This window comes from Oenanthe melanoleuca, chromosome 1, assembly GCF_029582105.1.
Source record: "Oenanthe melanoleuca isolate GR-GAL-2019-014 chromosome 1, OMel1.0, whole genome shotgun sequence".
Taxonomy (NCBI): domain Eukaryota; kingdom Metazoa; phylum Chordata; class Aves; order Passeriformes; family Muscicapidae; genus Oenanthe; species Oenanthe melanoleuca.
The window spans coordinates 86,814,955-86,837,496 of NC_079333.1; the positions used below are offsets into that span (position 1 = coordinate 86,814,955).

Here is a 22,542-nt window from a genome sequence, read left to right on the forward strand (position 1 = left end):
CCCTCTAACTGACATGGGCGTCATTCATAAGGGAAAATCTAGATTGCATATATGAGGGGAAGCATTTTTTAGGGTGATGAAAATGTCAAATGCTATGTCAACATAGACATTTAAAAGTTTGACATTCCCCATGCCTTTGTAAGTTTTACTTGTATGGATCCTGAAATAAGAACGTGAATTTGCTGAATCAAACCTCAGGGTACTAGCAACATCTAAAATCACAGAAAAATATTCAACATGTTTTGAGGTTTAGGATGAACAGTTCTAGGAAATTTAAAATTAAATCTGTTTTTATTTCAATAACTAGGTTTACTGTATCATGACTTTGACAGTACTATGTGTCAGCAGAAGGAAAGACAAACAGGCTTTTCTGTATAAACTGGAGTTAAATACATGTTATTGTTGCAACTTCCATTGCTGCAAATAGTATAGAGCCAGATGGGGGTACTGGCTGCATCCATGTTTCCTTGCAATGATTGGTGCTTGAGAGTTGGTTGTGTTTGTGTGTGCCTTACTTTATTTTTTGTTTAACCCAGATCATATACCTTGCAGTGTTGGTGAAGAGCAGTGTTTCCCAGTCAGTGTCTTCTAGAGGCCAGGCTCCCAGGATGCCAGTGAGGAACCACGTGCCCTTGTACTCAGTGACCAAGAAGCTGCCTCCAGCCAGGCGTTTGTCCACAGCCTCCTGGAGGTGCCCACAGAACTGCCTGTTGGTGAGGCTGATGTTGAGGATTTGTTTGCAGTCCTCAGCAGGAAGGTATGAAACCTGCAGCTCTTGGCCTTGGAGTTCATCCCCTTCCATTCTCCAGCCACTGACTGTACCAGCCAGTTTTGGAATTAAGACGTGTTCTGCAAAGTCTCTCTCAGGGGTGCACACAGGGAGGTGGTGGTTGTCACACTCAGCATGCTCCTCAAGCTGTAGTAAGGCAATGTTGTTCTCACCAGTGTCCTCCTCGTACCGGATGTGTATGTGCTTCTCTCTAACTTGCATTGTCTTCCCAGCTCCACTTGTTCCATTAGGGCCTGTGGAGCAATGACATTTCACTGCTCTTAGCAATAGTTTATCAGAGACCTGAAAGCTGCATGCAAGCTGCCTGGTTGTGCTGAGAAACATGTGCAGCAGAGGAGCTAAAGGCACTCTTCCTCAAAACCTCTGCAGTGAAGGGAAAAGAGGAATAATACCCTGGCAGCTTTTTAATGCTGGTAGGAGCACAAATAATTTCAGCAGTAAGGATAAATACCCAGCACTGACTTGAATTTGATACAAAGCTAAAGCCACCAGTAAATCCACCATGTTTAGCTGATCTCTGGGTGCTGAGTTCTGAACTCAGTGCTCAAGAGGCACTTGCCCCTGCTTGCCTTGTAAAGGGAAATATGGAGTAGCTGTAGTTTTAGCTCAGATACTTGACTGAGGTGCTTAAATAAAATGACAGCATATTTGCTTCTTTTAACAATATTTTTATGCAGCAAGAAGTTTAGTAAGCTTTTCTAAAATTTAGCTTGTCAATACTGAAATGTGCTGCAGCAGGAAAAAATGTGTTGGGTCACCTACCAGCACCAATTCTGATGTGAAAGTGGCTGTGCAGAAGGGCACACTCTGCTGTGGTTAACACGAAGTTACTTTTTAGCAACACTCCTCCACAGAAGCCTTTCCCTTCTGAGTTTAGCAGCAGTGCCTAAGAAAATGCAAAGAGACAATAGATAGCACTGTCCATGTGAGGGTAAGTGATGGATTTCATGGATTGCTAAGAATACCTGCCAAGGAAATCGCTCATCACTTTTCTTCCTGGTTTCACTTATAAGGTTATCACTGTCTTGAAGTCTGCCACATGCACATGCATCTAACAAATGAATTACAAAAGAAAAAATCAAAACTTGATGCTGTATCATTATAAGATAGCAAATACCCACAAATGCCCTACTGTTCCACCTAGACTTTGGGGTTCTGCTTTTGCACAAAGGAAAAGGAGAATAACAGTTTCTTAGCTGGTGAAAATTGGAGTAATTTCTTTGGCAATTGTAGTCATAATAGTTTAGCAATGGGCTGAACATTCTTGGTCACTGTGTTAGGCTTGTAGTGACCAGGTTTCACTGTGCCTGTCACTAATGAAATCAGGCTTCCTCTCCAGCCAACTATTAGCACAGCTTGATCTTTCATCTTTGTATCCTGTATTCAAATTGTGTCAAATACCTGATAGCTGTGGGCCAGTGTGGACAAGGGGAATCCTGGGATTTCCTTGTTACAGCTGTCACTCTAGGGACACGCATGCCTTTCTCATCTGGTTCAAACAACAGAGCTTTTTGATTGGATTACCTGGTTATCTGCATTTGTCACTCTTCTGATTGGTTTGGGTTTGGGTCACACACACTGGATTCTGTTCAGGTGAAGCTAAACCACAGGACACCTTCCAGGTGCACACATGACATGCTCTCACAGCTGACTGGTGCTTAGTCCACAAGACTGAACTAAGCCAGTTTGATGTAAAGCCCACCTGAAGTGTGCACTGAGCATGGACATGTCTTCCACCACCAAAAGTGTGGCTCTACAGCTGAACTCTGATTTGGCTGCTCCACTTGTAATAACAGACACAGGTCTAAGAATACTTCTGTGTTTTTAGTAGACCTTCTTTGTAACAGGCTGAAACTGAATGAGATACCTAATATGAAATTGAATAAATAAGAAGGGCTACTGTTTCAAGCTAATTAATATGGCAGCAAATGTTTATCTTAATTTATCAGACCATTGGTCACCTGATGGGAAACAACTGAATCTCATTCCCAAGCAAACAGGTGTTCAGCAGAATTACTCTGCCAAGCACAGGAGTGGAAAACTGGTCCAGTGAGTGATATGTAGGGTGGTGCAAGTCCTCTCTGCTGATTCATATTTAAATGTTCTGATCAAATAGCCCTTCTTTTACCATTTCTTTGGCATCTTGGGTGGTGGTCCCTAGGTTCTTTTTTCTACCCAGTAATAATGCTTTAGGCTGAAAGCAGGCTGATCACATGTGTTAGATGTTAGATGGTGGCCTGCCCACCCCAGCCCGAGCAGGTGCCCCCTGCAGCTCCATGCTCACACCTACCTAGTGCAATGCACTGTTTTTCATCCTTCCCGAGCTCATAGCCATCAGCGCAGGAGCAGCGGTAGGAATTGCTGCCTGGGTAGCAGAAGTGATCACATCCTACCTTTGCTTGGTGGTGACATTCATTTTTAGCTAAACAGAACAAGCAGAGGAAAAACATGGAGTATTCTTTCATGGCTTGAGTCCTCTATGTTTTATTTTTTGTTTACTTTATGTGGAGGTGGTAGGGACTCTGGCTTGGTTGTATTTACCACTGGGATTTCTCTCCCTTGGAGAGAGCTGAGTCTCTGCAGCATTCACAGGCTCACTGCAAGCTGTGCACCAGGCACTGCACCTCTGAGTTCTGGGAAAGGGTGCCATGGGTTTTTAAACAAAACACCAAGTATGTACAGCAAGGGGAGCTGTTGCACATGTAATGAAGACAAGTATTGCTTGAGGAAGAAGGCAGCTAAGGCTTCTGGTTTTGAGGAAGAACAAACCCATAGCTCTCATTATGCACACTTGTTTAAATTATCAGTCACCAAAGACAAGAAAAAAAGGTAGTATGAACTTTGAAACACGTTCAACTTTCCATAGCTGAGCAAATACTTAAATCTTTAGCACAAAGAAACAGTTATTTGATCTAGCTCATAGGTAGCAAAAAATCTTTTGTAACATGGCTGCCTAAGGCTCATACTGAGATGATCTAGCTCCCAGCACTGGTCCAAGCTGTGTCACCTTCTGTGCTCCCCCAGAAGCTGGTCACAGTCACGCCCCTTACACAGAAAATTACCCTGCCTTGCTGCAGCCAGGGCGTCTCCCACCCCAGGGGACCTCTGAACCAGCAGAAATACTGATGTAAGGGCTGGAAAGTAGAACCTGGCAGATACAAAAATGCAGTATCTGGCCCAGGGTTTTCCCATGCCAGAAAGCATCTGTTTTACTTTATGCTTTTTACTTCCACTGGAAAGGGTTTGTTTTCTGGAGTCCTTCTGTCCTGAGGGACTGTCTGGTGGGTGTGTGTGGCCTCAGAGGCACCAGGGTGGCTGGGAAGCCTTGGTCCTTCAGGCCACACACCTGGGAGCACAGCAGGAGCAGCAGCCAGGCAGTGCAGTGGCAGTGGCAGGGCTTTGGTTGCAGCCCTTTTGCAGGCTCAGGGCACAGGGACAGCCCATGGAACCTCAGGATGCCGTAATGTTTTGTGACAGGCAGCACAGACACATCACCCCTGCTCTGCCCAGAAGTGGGTATTTTTACCAAAACCATGGTACCTGGCATCATGGGAGAGCTGTGCATGGTTTCGTGGGGACACCCTGTGACAAGAGGAGAGGGGCTTCTCAGAAGGGGGCAGTGCCTTACCAAAAGCACAGTTCTCTCCCTCGTAGCCCTCGGCACAGGTGCAGGTGTAGCCACGGATGCTGTCCTCACACACCCCGTTGTGCTGGCAGGGGCTCGAGGAGCACCTCCTGCCACCTGCAGAAATGGAGAGGGAGGAGTCACCAGCACCACTTATCCCAAATTACACAGCTCCCATGAGCTGTGCAGAGAAGTGTGGGGAGAGCAGTTTGGAAGGAAATGGACTAAGTGTCACTGAACTGCTCCTCAGGGGTCATTGTAGCTGAAATCTGCTTCCAGAGGCATTCTTGCTGCCCCTGTCAGAGAGGCAGAGCCTCCTTCTGGAGGATGGATGCTCTGATTCAGGGAAAAGGACTGAGTTACAGTTCCTACTTTTTTACAAATGTAGTATAATACTGGTGGTTTAGGTCTCCCCTGTTAGATTGATATGCACTGGATAGAAAAAGCTGGTTTCAAAATTGTAGAGGAAGTGTACAGCAACATCAAAATAGGAGGAAATGTAACTTTTATGTATCTGCACAACGATCATGCAGCAGCTCAGACACTAGCAAGCTCATCCTTTCTGATAAACTGAAGGTTGAAACGAGGTGTCCTCACTGTGAGGAAAGCACCAGGCAGAGCTGCCAGTTTCCCTTCCAGCTGCCCACAGGAATGACTCCTAAGCAGTTTGAAAACATGCTCCAAGTTACAGCTCCTTATTGTAGATGTAGGCTATCAGTAAGCAAGCCAGAAGAGCCTAAGCTGGGACATGTAATCCAACCTTTCTAAAAATTGACACCTTGTCAGAGAAGTTCACTCAGCCAGCAAGCTGCTCTAGCTGATTTCTGGGATGGAAAAGTGAAAACTGCCAGCTACTGGGAAAAAAACCACAATCTGCTTAGGCTATGGGCACACGTATCTTTGAGTGTTAGGTGTACTAAATAAAATACAGGCTGAAAGAGTTATCACCTTCAACCCATCTGCAGTAAGATGCCAGCAGCACATCCAAGCCAAATGTAGCCTCCAGGGAGGGGTTTTGGGTGAATTAGGGGAATCTCACCTACACAGCTGAGCAGACAGAATTGAGGAGATGGAGCTAGGGAAGGGTTACCCCTGAAGCCTGAAGCAGTTAGATGGATTCAAGCCTCTGACATATATGCTGGGAAGAAAATAAATCCAGCACCTGGCTTTATTAAAGGAGGAAAGAGAAGATTCAAAGAAATACAGAAATTGGCCTGATTTCTGTTACTGGCAAGATGCTGGAACAATTAAACTGTAAGCACCCAGCAATATAAAAAGATGTTAAGTAAAAACACACATTTTTAAAGAGCAAATAATTTAAACCATTTAAATCTAATAATATTATAGGATAAGGGATCTAGGGGAAATCATAGAATAAAAATGTCTCCAATGACATGGTCATTAAGTGATCAGACTGCCGTAAGGCATGCACAAAACATTTGGAAAGTGAATTTTAAAGAGAGATTATCAATGACTAAGTTTATACTGTTGATAAAAGAGGGTTGGGGGCAAGTGTAACCTCAGGCAAAGTGCCCTGACAGCAGACATCCAGCAAGATGCCACTACATCAGTTTTGACTTGAAGGGACAAAGGTGGAGCAGTACAAAACAGAGCTGGTGGGTGACCCAGAAGTTAGGTGGGTGCTCAGCCTTCCTGCCCAGCCCTCTTTTATTCACAATGCAGATTTATCCACTGCACTCTGGACTTTCAAGTGAAAGCCACATGGATACCAGAGGTTCAGAAAATGAGATAACTGGAAGACGGAATGAAAAAATGTATTTGTTTAGTGAGGAGGAAAGAAGCCACTTATCAAAGGCAGCACTCTTTAAAATGTTATAGAAGACATCACAGAGAAGGAAACACACACTGGTGTTCTTTGGAAAGAAGACAGAACATATGGCTTTTAATTACAGCAAGAAAGCCACCCCTGAGGCTGAAGTCAGTAATGTGTCTGACTGTGGCTAAGCTTGTTTGCAGGGACCACTGTGAACTGGTTGCCCTTCTCTCTTCCTAGGCATGAGAGGAAGCCTGCATGACATGCTTAGTACAAATATCCAGTGACTCAAATTAGAAATTAATCCCACCCTCACAGAAGTAACAAAATTCCAGATATTTAGCATCATTCTTCATAGCATTTATAGCACTGATGGGATTCTTCTATGCAATGGTTCCCAGGACTCAGTGATTCAGTGGCTTGTGCAGAAAATTATTACTGACTGCTGGTTTTGCCACCTTCTTATCCACTCTTTAAACTTAAGATTAGAAAGTAATAATAGCTAAGTTAAAAACAAGAGGTAAACTTGGGATGAAGCATACAGAAAAAAGGGAAGGAATAGGGCATAGTCACCATAAGCTGGTGCCACAGGCTCCTTGTTCAGGTGGCATTTACTTACATCAGCTTCTACAGATTTGTTTCTTGCCTTGGCAGTGACAGGGAATGATGCAATCCCAGTGTACAGAGTTTGTAGACAGCTCAGTAGCTTTTAATATCTATTTATCTTGCTCAGGTTTAAGTGCTAATTTTGTATTTCGAAGATTTTGCTGGTAAAACTGTGCTGCTCTGTTGTATCAGGAAAATGTACTTTCACATGTCCCAGGCTGTTTCAGATTCAGGAAGAGAAGTAGCCTGTTTACTATGATAACCTTTACTCACCTACTTTTATTGCTTTAGCAGCTTTAGGTGGTTTTTCCTGTATATTACTTTAAAAAATAATTTCACATCAAGAATTTTCCTTCTGCTTTACTGCAGAAATGACAAATAGGGACTGATTGTTCCTCATGGAATAAACTCTTAGAAAACCAGTATTAGACTGAATCATAATGTTCATAATGTGACAGTACTATGAAGGAGAGAAATCAAGAGGCCAGCTTACCATAGTAGATATCCCAAAATATTTTCTGTGTGAAAAAAAAGAAAAGGAATCAGATTTGAATTCTCAAGTAATGTAATATGTCATAAATATTTTGCTAAACCAAAAACATGTTATGAGAGAATATATACAATTGTTTAATGTTTACAAAGTTGCACAAATATAATTTCTACCCTGCTAGCAAAATATGTATGAGAAGGGAGGGGCTTTGCCTACTGCTTACTTTATTGTTTCCCAAGAAGCTGTAAAGGAAAAGAAACACTTCACAGGCCAGAGAGGAACAGCTGGATCCTTTAGCAATTCAGCTTCCTGATAAAACTGTCTGGCTGTTGTCCCTGTGGCGTGCAGCAGCCTGGGAAGTGACCCCATCCTGTCCCACCCCTCTTGGCCCTGGCAGGTGCAGCTGGAGGCAGTGGCCAGCACAGAGCAGAGCTGGGGCACCACTGCTGCTCACCACCCCCTTGTGCCCTGCACATCCCTGGGAGCTGCAGCTCACCTGCAGCTGCTTTCCCCCAGGGGACACCTCTGCCTCCCCTCCCTTCCCCAGAGCACCACAGCTGCCCATGGGCAGCCCTACAGCTCTTTCCTCTGCTTTCCCTGCAAGCAGCACTCCATCTATATTCCATTAAAGAGCCCAGCATCCATCTGTGTATGTCCAGAGAGCCCCTGGTGCAAAGGAATTTGGAGCTACTCACCAAGTGAGCCTCTTTCTAGAGGTCTCACTGCTTGCTGGTGCATTGAGTCCCTCTGTCCCAATCATACACTCACAGAATGGTTTGTGTTGGAAGGGACCTTAAAACTAACCTAGTTCCAATCTCCTGCTTTGAGCATTCCACTAGACCAGGTTGCTCAAAGGCCCATCCAACCTGGCCTTGAACACTTCCAGGGATGGAGTATCCAATCCACAGCTTCTCTGGACAACCTGCTCCAGTGTCCCACACAGCTCTAACTCCTCTCATTCACTCCCCATGCTGCATGCATTTGCATAGAGGTGTTTGAGCTGATGAACTTCTGGAGCCAATTTACTGGCTGGAGTGGCTGGAGCTCCTTTGTGCTGCCCTCCAGGTGCTCTTCTGCTGACAACACCCCTTTGTTCCTCCTGGTACCTAAAGGATGCTGAAGCTGTATTTCTGTGCGTGGTCAGGATGGGAGAGCAGCCACATGATTTACTAATATAAGCATCAGGACATGTCATTTTCAGGAGAGGACCTGAAAATTGTCAGAGCTGACCTCATCATTTCCATTTTTACCATGGAAGACATCTGCTTGCTACCTGCTGAGATGGCAAATCCAAAGATTTCACATGGACAGAAACCCAAACAAATGAAGCAGTCTTGTGTTTTGTGAGTAGAGGATCATGGCAGCAGTTTTTATTGTGCATGCTGGGAAAAAAAATACTTACCAGCATTTCATCATTTTCAAATACTTCTCTTGCTTCTTCATGTGTACATCTCTCCTCTAGGCATTCTCTTTCCAAGCTGCCTTGAAGGACCTCCTCCAGAAGCAGGGAACTGCCACGTCTCTGCCTCTTGATAACACTGTTTGCATCAGCAGCTGATATAAATACTGGAACATTGTATGACAAAACACTAACATAAGTACTTAGATTAATTTCCTTATATACTTTTACCTGCTTTTTAAAGATTAATAATTTTGGTTGATTTGGGGTTTCAGCTACATAAAACCTAAAGAGCTCTGCTGTCTTAGCCCAAATTCAGTTGAGGAGTTGTGACCTTTTACTTCTGGGGAATGCCTGACTTGCTCCCAGGCAGGGGAATTTGAAGCCCTTCCTGGGACATTATTTTACTGCATGAGACATACAGAGCAGAGGGTGGTGGCACAGCCAGGGAAAGGGGGAAAACATTATTATAAAAGGCAGAGGCTATTTTGTGAGACTGCATAGGGGTTTCAGACACATTGGTAGAACTGAGTATTAGTTGGATTAAGTTATGATGGTGGATCCAACTTGATGCTCTTCAGTCTTAGTTCATGGTAATTTTAATTTTTTTTACTGAGAAGGACCTGGCTGAGTTCTCAATCAATCCTCTCTTAAGAAGAGTAAATAAAAACTACCCCTCATCAATGCTCATAGTTAAAAGGGCTGTATTCCATACCACTGTTATGTGGAAGACACTGTCATCTTCCAGATTTGAGTGAAGAGAAGGAGACACCAGAGACACGAGAATCAACAGATCTTAAAACTCCTCTTTGCAAATGATACCTGCATCAAAAACTGCCTGCCAGCTGGGCAGCTGGAGCCTTGTCTTCCACATGAAGCACTGTGTGACTGTGTGTGTCAGACTATGTGTTACTTTCTGTGCTTGGAAAGTAAAGTGTTGGGGCAGGGAATATTCAGGGGTTTTTTCTCTTTTTGTACAGTATTTGGGGACCCAACACTGCTGATTGAACTAATCAATAATCATAGAACTGGAAAAAGTGAGGGCAATAGCAAAATTATTCTGAAACATTGTACAGATATTTAGTTATCTTTTTGAAGGATATCCCATGAGCAACTGACTGGCACATGATACAAAAAAGGAAAAGCTCCATGACTGTGTTCTGCATTTTAACTGTTATCTGACCCCCAGCATATATCTCTGCCATGCAGTGGTTCTGCCACATTCAGTGCAGCTGGCTGTGAACTTCTGCTGCAGGGTGTTTAGACTTTCTCAAGAGATCACCATCTTTTTCTTCCTTGCCTGGCTCCTCCTTTTTTTTTTTTTTTTTTTTTTTTTTTTTTTTTTTTTTTTTTTTGACAAACCATGGAGGATTAATACAGAACTATAAATTTCTTCAAGCAATAACAAGCATGCATATTGGCCTCTTTCATAGGACTCTCTTATCTTTATTTCAGCATCAACTAGAAATATAAAACAAAATTCTCTTTAATATCTGGGACACTCTAAAAATTGTAAGGAAAGACAAAATACTACCCTGGGATAAATGATGGTACTTCAAAACTACATTGCCCATTAACCTACAGCAGTTTTCACTTAGCTGCATGAAATAAACATCAGAATATTAGAGAAAATAAAGAATAGACTGTTTTCATTGATTTCACTGTGTGCTACAAAGTAAATGTTATACAAGGTACAAAATTACTGCTGTTTTTAGAAAAGCAGCAGCACAAATCAGAATTAAAGGTGCAACAAAACAAAAGCCATACCTGCCTGCTCGGTCTGAAGGACAAGGGCAGAGAGAAGGAAGAATATTATCCAAGAGCACCTTGCCATTGTTACCCTCTGAGCCTAATGGTGCCTGCCTGCATTCCTGCAGCTCTTGTGGGAAATGCCTACAGGACAGATGTTGAAGTTTAAAGTCCAGCTGCTCATGAGAAAACAAAACCTGTAAGGGCAAATCCTGGCTGCAATGTCAACACATGGGGAAATAAAACCAAAAAACCAACCCAAAACCAAAACCAAAAAAACCAATGCCCAGCTCAGTAGTGCACCAGTGCCTCTTCTCTCTGTGCCCTGGTTGACTGTGGGGCTCTTTGCCAGTGCCACTGAGAGCTGCTCCAAGATTTGGATGTTCCTCCCGTGCCCCAGCGTTCACTTCCCGTAACACAGCGAGGGTGGAGAGGAACAGCACGAACATTTCTTTGTACCCTGTCAAAGCACAGGCTGGGCAATGACCTCAGGGACCTGTTATGTCCCCACTAAACATTTACCAAGGTATAGCTGCAATGGGAAAATCCCATCATCTTTTGGAGCAACCAAGCCCACAAGCATGATTTTCCATGGATATGGCATTTTTTCTTTTCCAGTCTTAGGTTTGCAATGCCCAGCCATGAAGGGGAGCATGGAAAACTTTTCCTGGATTCCAGTCACACAGAGACACACAGACAGATGGAGTCAGTGAAAGGAGGTGTAGGTGTGGAGAGGACAGAAACACTCCCTGGGCTGCAGAGCTGTGCACCTTGTGGACAGGGTGACCCTGCTTCCCAGCCCTGGACAAAAGGAAGGATAAACCCACTGGCATGCAATGGCAGGGCTGCTGCAGGGCTCCCAGAACAGGCTGGCTCCTGGGAAGAGCAGAAACCATTTCTACACTCAGAGCAACAACCAGTGAGGAAGAATGTTTTCTTATTTAATCTGAGTTACTGAGACCATTCTGTGTTTTCATATCATAAATCCCCAGCTACTGTTGGAGTATACAGTTCTTTTAACAAAGTATGATTGACCTGAACATCCACGGGTAAATCCACAAATAAAATTTCTCACTTCCCATTAATTGCACCTTTGAAAACAAGCTTCAGTGAGTATTGAGGCCAATGAGGGAAACAAACCACGTCCCTCACCAAGGCCAGTCCTTACCAACCCAGAGCTGATGTTACAGCTCACATCACAGGCCCCATACCTGCAGCAAATAATCAACCTGCACTTTGAAACTCCATTGTGGGAGAGTTTTCCTGCAGTTTCCGCTGGGCTGTTGTTCCAGAAGTTCATTTGGAGTTGAAACCCTTCTAATACCAAGCTTAATATTATTCACAGCCAGTTCATGAGCTTATGTATTTGTTTTGCTCTCCTTGATACTTCTGCAGATCTAATTAAGACAGCCTCCCATCCTCTGGTTAACTGTGTCCAGCTTTCCTCAGTAAAGGAGCTCTCCATGCTCTCAGTCCCCTGAGGCTCCAAGCCCCACTGCACCTCTCCCATCCAGAGCTCTCTTGGCTAGGGAAGGGAGAGCTGTCACCAGTGGTCACATTTGGTGGGTGCTGGGGAATCAGAGAGCTCCTCTGTGCCCAGGAGTCACTGTGGAGTCTCACCTCACCCCTCTCATCTTGCATGGCAGTGGCTGTGCTGCTTTTCCACACTGCTCTGGCTGTCCATCCCCATGGCAGCACCTGCCAGTGAGCTGCTGCTCTGGTCCCCCAGTAGCCTGGCACTACTTGCCTTTTCCCTCGTGGTGATGAATATCATCCCATGCACACACAGCACAGCCAGTCTGGCTCCCTTCAGCATGAAAAATATGTCACCACTTGATGTCAGCACAGGACTTTGCAGAACCCAGCACAAAAATGTGGATCTGCAGATTTTTATTTTTTTAAAAAAGAAACTGTTTACATTTCACAAACCCAAAACCTATGTCAACTATGTCTTGTAGGTATGATTGTCATTCAAATTGGTTTAATATTAATAACAGAAAGCTTCAGAAGCTGTATTCTTACAATATCTTAGTTTAGATGGTTATTTTTGCTCTTACTGTGGGACCTTTTTGTACAAAAGTTGTCCCTTGACTGAGCAGCTGTGTCCTTGGGAATGGGACACAGTGAACTCAGTACATATGGCACTGACTTTGCTTTTTCTGTATTGACATCAATGCAACAGGTTTACATTTTAACTTTCATATTACTATGGAAAACTTCATAAACAGAGGGGTTTAAAAGGGCAGTCCTTTCCTCATGTGTTTCTTTACAAAGAGTTACTGGGATTTATTTTTCCCTTCCTTTAACCACAGTGCGCATGTGGTGATGTGTTTCATTATGGAGTCCTGCACCCCATTTCCTGCATCCCTGTTTAAGGATTGCCTTCCTCTGGAAGGGTTCCTCATTCCAGGATGGAGCCTGCAGGCAGTGTCAGATTGCAGCTCCTCAGGATGGAGTAGCTGGGGGAGTTAGTCCTGCTTTAGAAACTGGTTCACAAGGGAGTTGTTCCTTGCCCAGTGCAGCAACCCAGGGGAAGTGGGTTTGCAGACCTGCTGCCCAGGCAGTGATGGGGCAGTGGTGGGGCAGTGATGGGGCAGTGATGGGGCAGTGGTGGGGCAGTGATGGGGCAGTGAATGGGGCAGTGATGGGGCAGTGATGGGGCAGTGATGGGGCAGTGGTGGGGCAGTGATGGGGCAGGGCAGTGATGGGGCAGTGATGGGGCAGGGATGGGGCAGTGGTGGGGCAGTGGTGGGGCAGTGATGGGGCAGTGATGGGGCAGTGATGGGGCAGGGCAGTAATGGGGCAGTGATGGGGCAGTGATGGGGCAGTGATGGGGCAGGGCAGTGATGGGGCAGTGATGGGGCAGTGATGGGGCAGTGGTGGGGCAGTGATGGGGCAGGGCAGTGATGGGGCAGGGCAGTGATGGGGCAGTGGTGGGGCAGTGGTGGGGCAGTGATGGGGCAGTGATGGGGCAGTGATGGGGCAGTGATGGGGCAGGGCAGTGATGGGGCAGTGATGGGGCAGTGATGGGGCAGTGATGGGGCAGTGATGGGGCAGTGATGGGGCAGTGATGGGGCAGTGATGGGGCAGTGATGGGGCAGTGATGGGGCAGGGCAGTGATGGGGCAGTGATGGGGCAGTGATGGGGCAGTGATGGGGCAGTGATGGGGCAGGGCAGTGATGGGGCAGTGATGGGGCAGTGGTGGGGCAGTGATGGGGCAGTGGTGGGGCAGTGATGGGGCAGTGGTGGGGCAGTGATGGGGCAGTGATGGGGCAGTGATGGGGCAGTGGTGGGGCAGTGATGGGGCAGTGGTGGGGCAGTGGTGGGGCAGTGATGGGGCAGGGCAGTGATGGGGCAGTGATGGGGCAGTGGTGGGGCAGTGATGGGGCAGGGCAGTGATGGGGCAGTGATGGGGCAGTGGTGGGGCAGTGGTGGGGCAGTGGTGGGGCAGTGATGGGGACATGTCAATGCCACCCACCTCATGCTGTGGGCTGGCCATCAGCCCTGCTGCAGCATGATGTGCCAAGGGCAGCTGTCCTGAGTAACCCATCACACGCTTTTTTGGAAATGCATACCTCAGCTAGTGAGCTGCTTAGTGCAGTTAAAATGGGTACTGATTTCAGCTAAACACCTGGATTGAGATCAGCCAGGTCTGTTTCACCTGCAGGGAAAAAAAAAAAGCTTTTCTTGCCAAATCCAAAGTCCATCAGCATTTCTAAATGCGGGAGGAACTTGGGGCTGTTTCAAAAGAACATCAGCACGCTCTTTGTGGTTTGGTTACAGATTGCAGGAAACCTTGCAGGAGAGCACAGGAGAAGGAATGTAACCCAGGGAGCTCTGATTTTCTCCTTTTGGTGCTGCACTCACAACAAGACTGTCAGCCTGCCCTCAAGGATGTGCAAGTGTCCTGAAGGCCTGGCAGGGAAAATAAAAGCCAACTTGGAACTCCTCTGACATTTTCTCCATCCCCAGAAGTATTCAAGGCCAGGCTGGATGGGGCTTTCAGCAATCTGGTCTAGTGGAAGCTGTCCCTACCCATGGCAGGCAGTATAGTACAAGGTGATCATTGAAGGGCCCCTCTAACCAAAGCCCTTCTGTGATTCTGTGATCTTTATAGATGCAAACTCTGACATTTTCTGTGTGTATATTATTAAAAATAGCAATTGTTAATATTTTGTTTATTAAGAGACATGATTTCTTTACTTGCACCTTCATGTTTCTTTACCTTTTTCCCCAACTTATATATTAAAATTCTTTTCCCTATCAAAATTCCAACCCAAAAAACTGGCTATGGAAGAACCAGAAGATGGCAGAGCACATGCACAGACAGCATCATTGCACTTCAGCTCCTAGTTACAATGGTAAGTGAGGGGAGTTGGTAAAATGCTTAATTTTGCTCTGAGATGAGGAATATCCCCTCATCCCATGTGAAAAATGAACCAAAATCATTTTGTGCCATTTGGAGGAAGCTTTTTACCCCCGCCTCCAATTTTGTCTGGTAACATTTCCCCATTGTTCTAACCTGGAGTTCAGGATAAGAATTATTAAGGATGGCTCTCAGAGAAACCTAAACAGCAGATTTTTCAGGCAAACTCCTGGAACACTGTTTCACTCTGAAGTGGACAATGAACAGATAAGACAGCATTTGGACTTTACCTGGAATTCAGACTTTTTAATGCAGTTTCCTGTTCCTCTGTCTTTCTGCCTGACTCTCTCCACCGAGGACATGGAGCCCTGCAGCCAAGTACAGATGCTGTAATTTAACCTTTGACCAACCAGTCACTCCTTCTGCAACAGATTCAGCAGGAGGGTAGTCCTAACATGACCTCAGCAGCATCAGTGCAAAGATTGCACCTGGCATCTTTAACCCACAGCCCAGACATGGATAACTGGGTGCTGGAACTGGCTTTTGCCATCAACCTGCCTTCCAAACCATGGGAGACGTGGATTCTGTGGACTTGTGCAACTGCCACACTGCTGGACTGCTTTTGGAGATTGGCTTCTGCATTTATGACAGGAAAAAACCCACTATCCATATTGAAATAGGATGGCAAAAAAAAAAGCTTATTCAAGTTTCAGAGTACAGCTTGAGGATGAATTAGGTAAAACTCCATCCTGTCTGTGCAGACCCAAAGAGGCAGAGCACTGATGATGTGTGCCTTGCTATGTGTCTTGAGTGAGGATTGCAGTTCTCTGTGCAATTAAGCAGCTGTGGTAAGTGTCCCTGCAGACAGAATTTGTTCTTATCTGGTGCTGAGTATCTGAGGAGGTTGATGATGGTTTTTCATGCCTGGCAATGCAAGCTGGGAGGTGAGGAAGGGGAAGCTCAGATGGCTGACTCCTCTGAATGCATGTTGAGCTAAAGGCAGCAATCAAAGCCCATCAGAGGTGTCTGTGCCCTCTGTAATTGATTATGAATAAACCAGGAGTGCTGCAGAACTGGGACAAGTGGTCATGGAGGGTTGGTGGGGGGAGAGATGGATGGCAATGAGGGAATGGGTCAGCAAGTGGCAGCCCTGTGTTATGGCCTCCCTGTATCCCTGGGACACATCTGAGCATGGCTCACTGCTCCCTCTATCAGGCTGGCTCTCTCCAGAGTTTGGGGCTGAGCTATAACCAGAGGTTTCAAAGGAGGTCCCATGGGAATTCAAACAGGGCTACATCCTTTGGAGCAGTGGTGTCAGGGAGCCACCAGGGGTGAGCTTCTCTCTGTGGCTTGAACATCATGATCTGCAATGCACTGTCACTCCTGAATTGAGTTCATCTTCAGCCTGAAGTTCAGGACGTGTCAGAGAAAAATGGCAAGGAAATAATGCAAATGGGACAGAATCCAAGGCGATGTTTGTGAGTTTTTATAGGAAAACCAAACAGTGAGCATTGCAGAACAAACTTGATTGCTCTATTCCTTTCAAACTGATCAACGAATTCCATTATAAAAAACATCCCCAAATGGTGACTTTCACCCTTGAAAACTGGATGTGGTGAAAGTAGAAAATGGGAAAAATATTGCACATTTTATGCCACAATCCAATTTGTAACATCTTTCTTCTCTCTTTCAAAATACATACTGATGCACTTTCTGAAGTACAACACAGAGTACTTTTTCTGTCAAGGCTCAAATATCTCAATATTGCTTTACAATTTTTACATGTCACTGAACTGGATGCAAAAGGAATTTTTTTTCTCTGGATTGAAATAAGGTAGACAGAGGATGTTAGGTTCAGATGACAGGAGAGTTAGGCTTTTATTAGTCTTGAAATATTGGTTTCCCTTGCAGATTTAATTTTTTTGCAGTTGTAAATAATTTAAACAATACTTTATATAAATAATAACATATAACAATATTGTAATTTTTAGGGTATGCAATACATTCACTATTTGACAGCCAAAATCATTATATCAATATGGTGAAAAAAGTATCTCAGAAAGAAAGCAGGAAGCTATCAGAACAGCAGTGATTTTGGTGAGGAAAGCAAGCCTTTCCAATTCAAGGAACTTCATCTAACAACTCATTTCACTCAGTGACATGCACAGTTTATTAGACTCTTCCAGATATGAGTGGGTTTCGCATTTTCTAAGTTTTTTTTTTTTTTTCTGTATACATGTTTATAGATGTAGAAAATCAGGTAGCTTTTTCAGAGGCTTTTAAAATGCTGTCCAACTCTGACACTGTCTTGCTTTGATGTTATCCTAGTGCAGCTTGTCTCTGTAAAGCATGTACTGCCACAGAAACACTGAGGTAATTCCAGCTTTCATTGCAGTGGAGGTGGGCTTATCCACAAAGGCAAAGCCTCCAATAAACAAATCCAGGTTATAACAGCTAAAGCAGAAGGGTTCCTGAACCATTTGAAGAAATCTCATGTCTGGAACCAGCAAGCTGCTTGGGAAGTGCAAGCCCACCTTCTGAAAACCAGGTATTAGCCCATGAATAAATAGATAGCATCACTGAAATGTAGAACCAATGGTCTGAATCTTAGCAACCATGTTAAAAAAGAAGAAAATATTACTTAGGAATCAGATCTGATGGCCAAGGCAACTTGACTTATCAAATATCAAAACACTTCTTACCCAGGGTAGGAAATTTAACAAGTGGGTGTTTACCCCATATTTCTTACCTCCCACACCCTTCTCCCCAGCTGATGATACCTGCAACAAAGCAAACACCATTTCCATTGGGTTCCCTGGGAATCTTCTCTGTCTTCATGGCAGACATGTTTTCCATCTATCCTAATGAGCACAAAACACATTTTCTGTGACCAGGCTATGGAGGGTGAGTTTACAGATGTCCCTATCCACATAAAGGATTTGAGATGCTTTCTTACTTTTGACTGGTCATACACATTCAAGCATGTTCTTAAAGCTACTGACATTTCCAATTAATTCATCAGAATGTATCTAGCAAAACCTTCTGGAAGGCATGCTGGGACAACATCCTCAGAAAACGTGATTGATAGGTTTCTCCAATTTGAGAAAGACTGTGCTGCTGCTGAAAGTTTGTATATCAAATTCAGCATGGCCAAGTATTTTTTCCACTCTGTGGAATGGCTCTTACCATTCCCTGACTACCATCCCTGTGTCAGATAATGAAAGTAGTTGCTAATAAAACAATACCAACAAGTCAAAGGAATCTCAATAATAGAAGGGACCAAAGCTCCTTGCACTCTATATGGGCAATGTGCTCTACAGATAAAATTGACCAGTCCTGTATCCTGAAGTTGTAGCAATTCATACCCACTTTGGAGAGGTTTTAGAGGGCTGACAAAATGCCAAGCAAGTAGAAAATCAGAACTTTTCAATCAGAATAATGCTTTCAATGAAAAATTTGATAAAACATTTTGGGCTTCGTTAGAGTATTCCTACAGCACTCATGATAGACAAGACTCAACACTGAAGAATTATTCCTCATTTGTACAGCAATATAGTCAGACAAACAAAAAATAGATATTTATTGCCTTTTAAAACTTTGTCATTCTGCATACAAAAATTTACAAATTCACATATATATTTGGTCTTCCTCAATTTGTGTGAAGTCTCTTTGGGAATTAAATGGTCAGGCAATTGGAGTTAAGGCAACTACAATTTTTGCTTTGCTCTGGTAGGTTGAATACAAATTTTATAACTCAGAACCCTATTTTTCAGTGCCTAGAATGTGTAATAAACTACTTTTTAATAAACAACATTATTAAATAATATATTTGAGGTTTCAAGTATGGAACAGTCCCAGAATAATATCTGCATGCTGTCGAAACAGTTATTGCTAATATCTGAATGAGGCATCTGGAATTCTTCAGTGTTTGGCCAACACAGGAAATTGCATAAAGTTGTAATATTAAACCAATTTAACTACCTCAGCTCAGCCTTACCTGCCCATGTAACTCTCTACTTTATATTTGACTTCTAACATATATAAAATACACTAGATCAAGACAACTTATCAATTAAATCTAACCTGTTACTGTCAAACAAAATCCTCCACAGCATGAAAGGTCCATTTCAGTGTTTGGGAGAAGAGGAATCTGAGCCCTGCTGTAATCACCAGTTTCTGATATGGTTTTCTCCCTGCTGGGACAGGATTTTGCAGTCCCCTGGAGAACACACCCAACTGAACAGAATACTTTCTTCAGCTATTTTTGCTGCCACACATCCCTCACAGTTGCATAATTTGATGTTACTTAAATCATGTCTTCTGGCTAAGATCTTACTAAATTTGTTATCAACAGCTCAAATAAGCCATGTGAAAGGCCTGAAAAATTAACATTATCCTTTGTGCTACAGTGGCACTGCAACATAGCAGCACTTCCTAAATGTGGTACAGATGTGATGTGTCTCATAGAATGAACTATAAATGTGCTTTGTACCTGCAGAAACACAGGTTTTGTCATTGCCCAGGACATAGCCAGCAGCACAGGAACATGTGATTCCTGCATCTCCAGTTTTTCAGAACTGCTCACAGTTCTCAAGTTGACCTTGCACCACTTGGTATGACTGCAAAGGACACAAATGTACAGGCAGGTTACAGGTTCATGGTGACTTCATAAAAGCACAAGCAGCTTATAAAAGCTGACTCACAAATATTAGGCAAACACCCCACCACTTTAGGGAATACAAAAAAGGCCTTAATAATAACAATAGTTGTATTATTATTTAAAAAATGGTAAGCTGTCAACATTTGGTTGACAGCTACTATTCTACATCTTATTCTGTGTTTCCCAGCTGTAACTAACAGCTCTCAGAGGGCAGTTCAAGAAGCAATCTGTGCTTGCCAGAACAATCATTGTACTGAGGCAAAGATGAACATGGATGTGGGTAAGAGGCAAAAAAATATCAACACCTAAAGCATCAATAACAAATGAGGTATTGGACTCTTGGTAGACCCTTGCAATATTCCTTTTCCATCTGTATATGGCTCATGCTACCTTAGCTCAGTCCTGGTATTGCAAGATCACAGGCAGAGTGAGAGAGCTCTTCCTGGCTCTAACAGTCCAAGAGCAAGTAAACTGGTCCTAAAGATGTTGTCTAACCTGTTCCTACAAATCCATAATGAGATTCCACTGCTCACCCACACAGCTGAACGCACTCCTTAATGAGCCTTATAATGCCTAAAAAGTGTTTCCTAACATCTAATCTGAGTAGCCCTTAGAGTGATGGGATCTCATTACTCTTGTCCTAGCTGTTCATCCTCATGAAAACAAAGAAGTCTTGCTTTTATTACATATTTTACAAATTTCTGTGTTTGTGTGGAGTGGAACAAAAGGTGAAATTTTGTTTTTGTGTTTACATAATTACCTTCTATTTACATTGGACCAGTGCTTCAGTTTCCCATGACTTCCTGAATGCTCATCTCAAATTATGGTTGTCTTTCCAGTCTGGAATAGGTAAAAAAGCCATGAGAAAACACTCTCTTTTGTCTTGCCTGTTACTGTGTCAGAGGTCCTCAGGCCCACCTGTGTGGAGATTTGCACTTGCTATAATCTTTTAATCAAGTAGCACAGTTTCTTGACCAGATTTGCACCAAACTTACAGATGTTCCTCTTGCAATAAAAGTGCCAGATAAAATGATGTTAGAAGCCTCCCTTAAAGGAGAGACCTGATGTTTACTCCATGTTTTGCAGACACCCAGCCTGTTATTCTGTCTTTGGGAAAAATTGATGTGATTTTTCCCTTGGAAAAATTTGATGTGATTTTTTCCTGAATAGTGCAGTTCAGCAGTTTCTTTCCTCCTTGTTGGGTGGAAGCTATTTGGTACCTTAAGGAAAAAAGAGTTTTTTCTCCATTGGGCACAGATTAATATTCATAGTCTTTCTTTCATTATTCAAATACTTAGACCAGCTCTTGATTTTCACATCATGTTTATCTTATTGCATTTACTCCACAGCTTTTCTGGTTTTATATCACTACATTTACAATTATCTTTATATAGAGATAGGCACTTTTACACTTGCTTTTGAAGGTTTGGTCATGAAAGATCACAGTTTTAATCAATTGTCCTGTACTTTCCTGACCTTGGGACAGTTTTGATATATGCCTTAACACTTAGGTGTTTTGTGGTGATTTTAGAAGTAGCCTCTCTGTAAAAAATACATTAATTTTATTCTCTTGTTCTTTATCTTCATTAACAAACTCTGCCATTTTTACAACTACTTTTATAGAAGTTACCTTCCATCTTTGTTTTGTAAAGCAACTACTAGTCTATATTTTAACACTAAATGCACATAAGTGAACTCAAAATTGTTTTTGACATATTTATATGAGATTTTCCTTGAAACATTCTGAAGGCTCACAGGGCACCCTGTGTCCCACTAAATACCTCTCCCATCTCATCTCTGGGATGTCAAAATCCGACTCTAACTCACAGCTCTTGTAACAGTGATGACTCAGGTGTTTGTCCAGTTGTCTCCAGGCACAGACAACAGAAAATTAAAGCACAAGGCATGCATCATGTCCGCAATATGATTCATAAACTTGGATCTCAGGGTCCAACCTGAAGGAGGGGAGGGATGATTTATCAAGTGGAGATGCAAAGATTTTGTGGAGACATACAAAATTACAGTGGGTGATGGGGTAGGGATGTCCTTCCCCTCTACACTATTAAACATTGTGATATGCATTATGTCTGTCAATAGCTTATCAATAGTTAGTAAAGATTATTTATTATCACATTCCTTGAGAACGTAAAGAATAGGCCATTAATTGTTCTGAGCATTTGAAAACACTACACATCAACACACTGACCCAATAATTTACACTGACACAACTGCCAGTCCAGAATGGAATTCCCCTCGTGCCTCAGCCCTGGATATCATTCCACTGCAGCTGGCAAAGGGAAGCAAGGCAGAGACAGCAGAGCTACTCTTGTCCCCTGCCCTGCAAAGCAAAAATATTGACAACTACCTGCATGGTTCAGACAAAGCAGCACAAAGCCAAGTTAAAGCAAACGATCTACCTGTCTGCCTCATCTGAAGGAAAAGGAGGACAATGGGAAGCAGCCACATTGTCCCACGATGACCCGCCGTGCCCATGCTCACTGTGCATCAGTCACTGCTCTCTCTGCAGGGCACTGGGGCAGCTGCTAAATCAGAAACACCACAGAGCAAAGGTCACTCACTCATGAGAAAACAAAACCTCTGAGAGCAAAGTCTGCACTCAATGTCACCATGGCACAGTGTTAAGACACAAAAAAGTGAGTGTGCTGCAGCAAAGGCAACCAGAGAGCTTAGTGATGGCAGAGCAGCTCCCTCTAGAAATTTTGGCAAAGCCTCTCTAAAGCAGCTGGACTATGCAGGCAGCAAGGAGCTAGAGTAAGTGATGTGGCTCTTGCCCGTGGCCCAAGGAAGGCAGAACAACCAGAACCAGAGCTTTGTGTCTGCTGTAGGCTGGACCAAAGCAGGAAGGCACCCCAGAAGTGAGGATTGAATCAGGGCATCAAGTTTGCAGATCCTGGTGAGCACATTGCAAAGATGTAACCCACCAGCTCCATCACAAGCACTAGAACAGAGAACAATTCCCCAAATTGAAAAAAATTTCCATCTTAGTATGAAACTTGGAGGGGTTCTGGCTTTTATGTGCTGTTTTCTCCTGTTCAAACCACTCCAAGGGGACAGCTCTTGAC

At 43.7% G+C, this 22,542-nt stretch overlaps 1 protein-coding gene and 1 long non-coding RNA gene across 2 annotated transcripts; both read right to left on the reverse strand.

The window, feature by feature from the left end:
* Positions 1 to 2: 2 nt before the first annotated feature.
* PROZ (protein Z, vitamin K dependent plasma glycoprotein) lies at positions 3 to 10,841 on the reverse strand. Its single transcript, XM_056489412.1, has 9 exons — positions 10,692 to 10,841; positions 10,452 to 10,577; positions 8,688 to 8,851; positions 7,289 to 7,313; positions 4,419 to 4,532; positions 3,081 to 3,212; positions 1,756 to 1,841; positions 1,553 to 1,676; positions 3 to 1,023 (listed from the first exon to the last, which is right to left on the reverse strand). The coding sequence occupies exons 2-9, from the start codon at positions 10,516 to 10,518 to the stop codon at positions 512 to 514; spliced, it is 1,224 nt and encodes a 407-aa protein (XP_056345387.1). The 5' UTR covers positions 10,519 to 10,577; positions 10,692 to 10,841; the 3' UTR covers positions 3 to 511.
* An 8,490-nt stretch (positions 10,842 to 19,331) lies between these two features.
* On the reverse strand, positions 19,332 to 21,996 carry LOC130259183 (uncharacterized). Its single transcript, XR_008841590.1, has 3 exons — positions 21,877 to 21,996; positions 20,220 to 20,299; positions 19,332 to 19,418 (listed from the first exon to the last, which is right to left on the reverse strand). It is a non-coding gene; the product is annotated as an uncharacterized LOC130259183 (long non-coding RNA).
* Between the last annotated feature and the right edge of the window lie 546 nt (positions 21,997 to 22,542).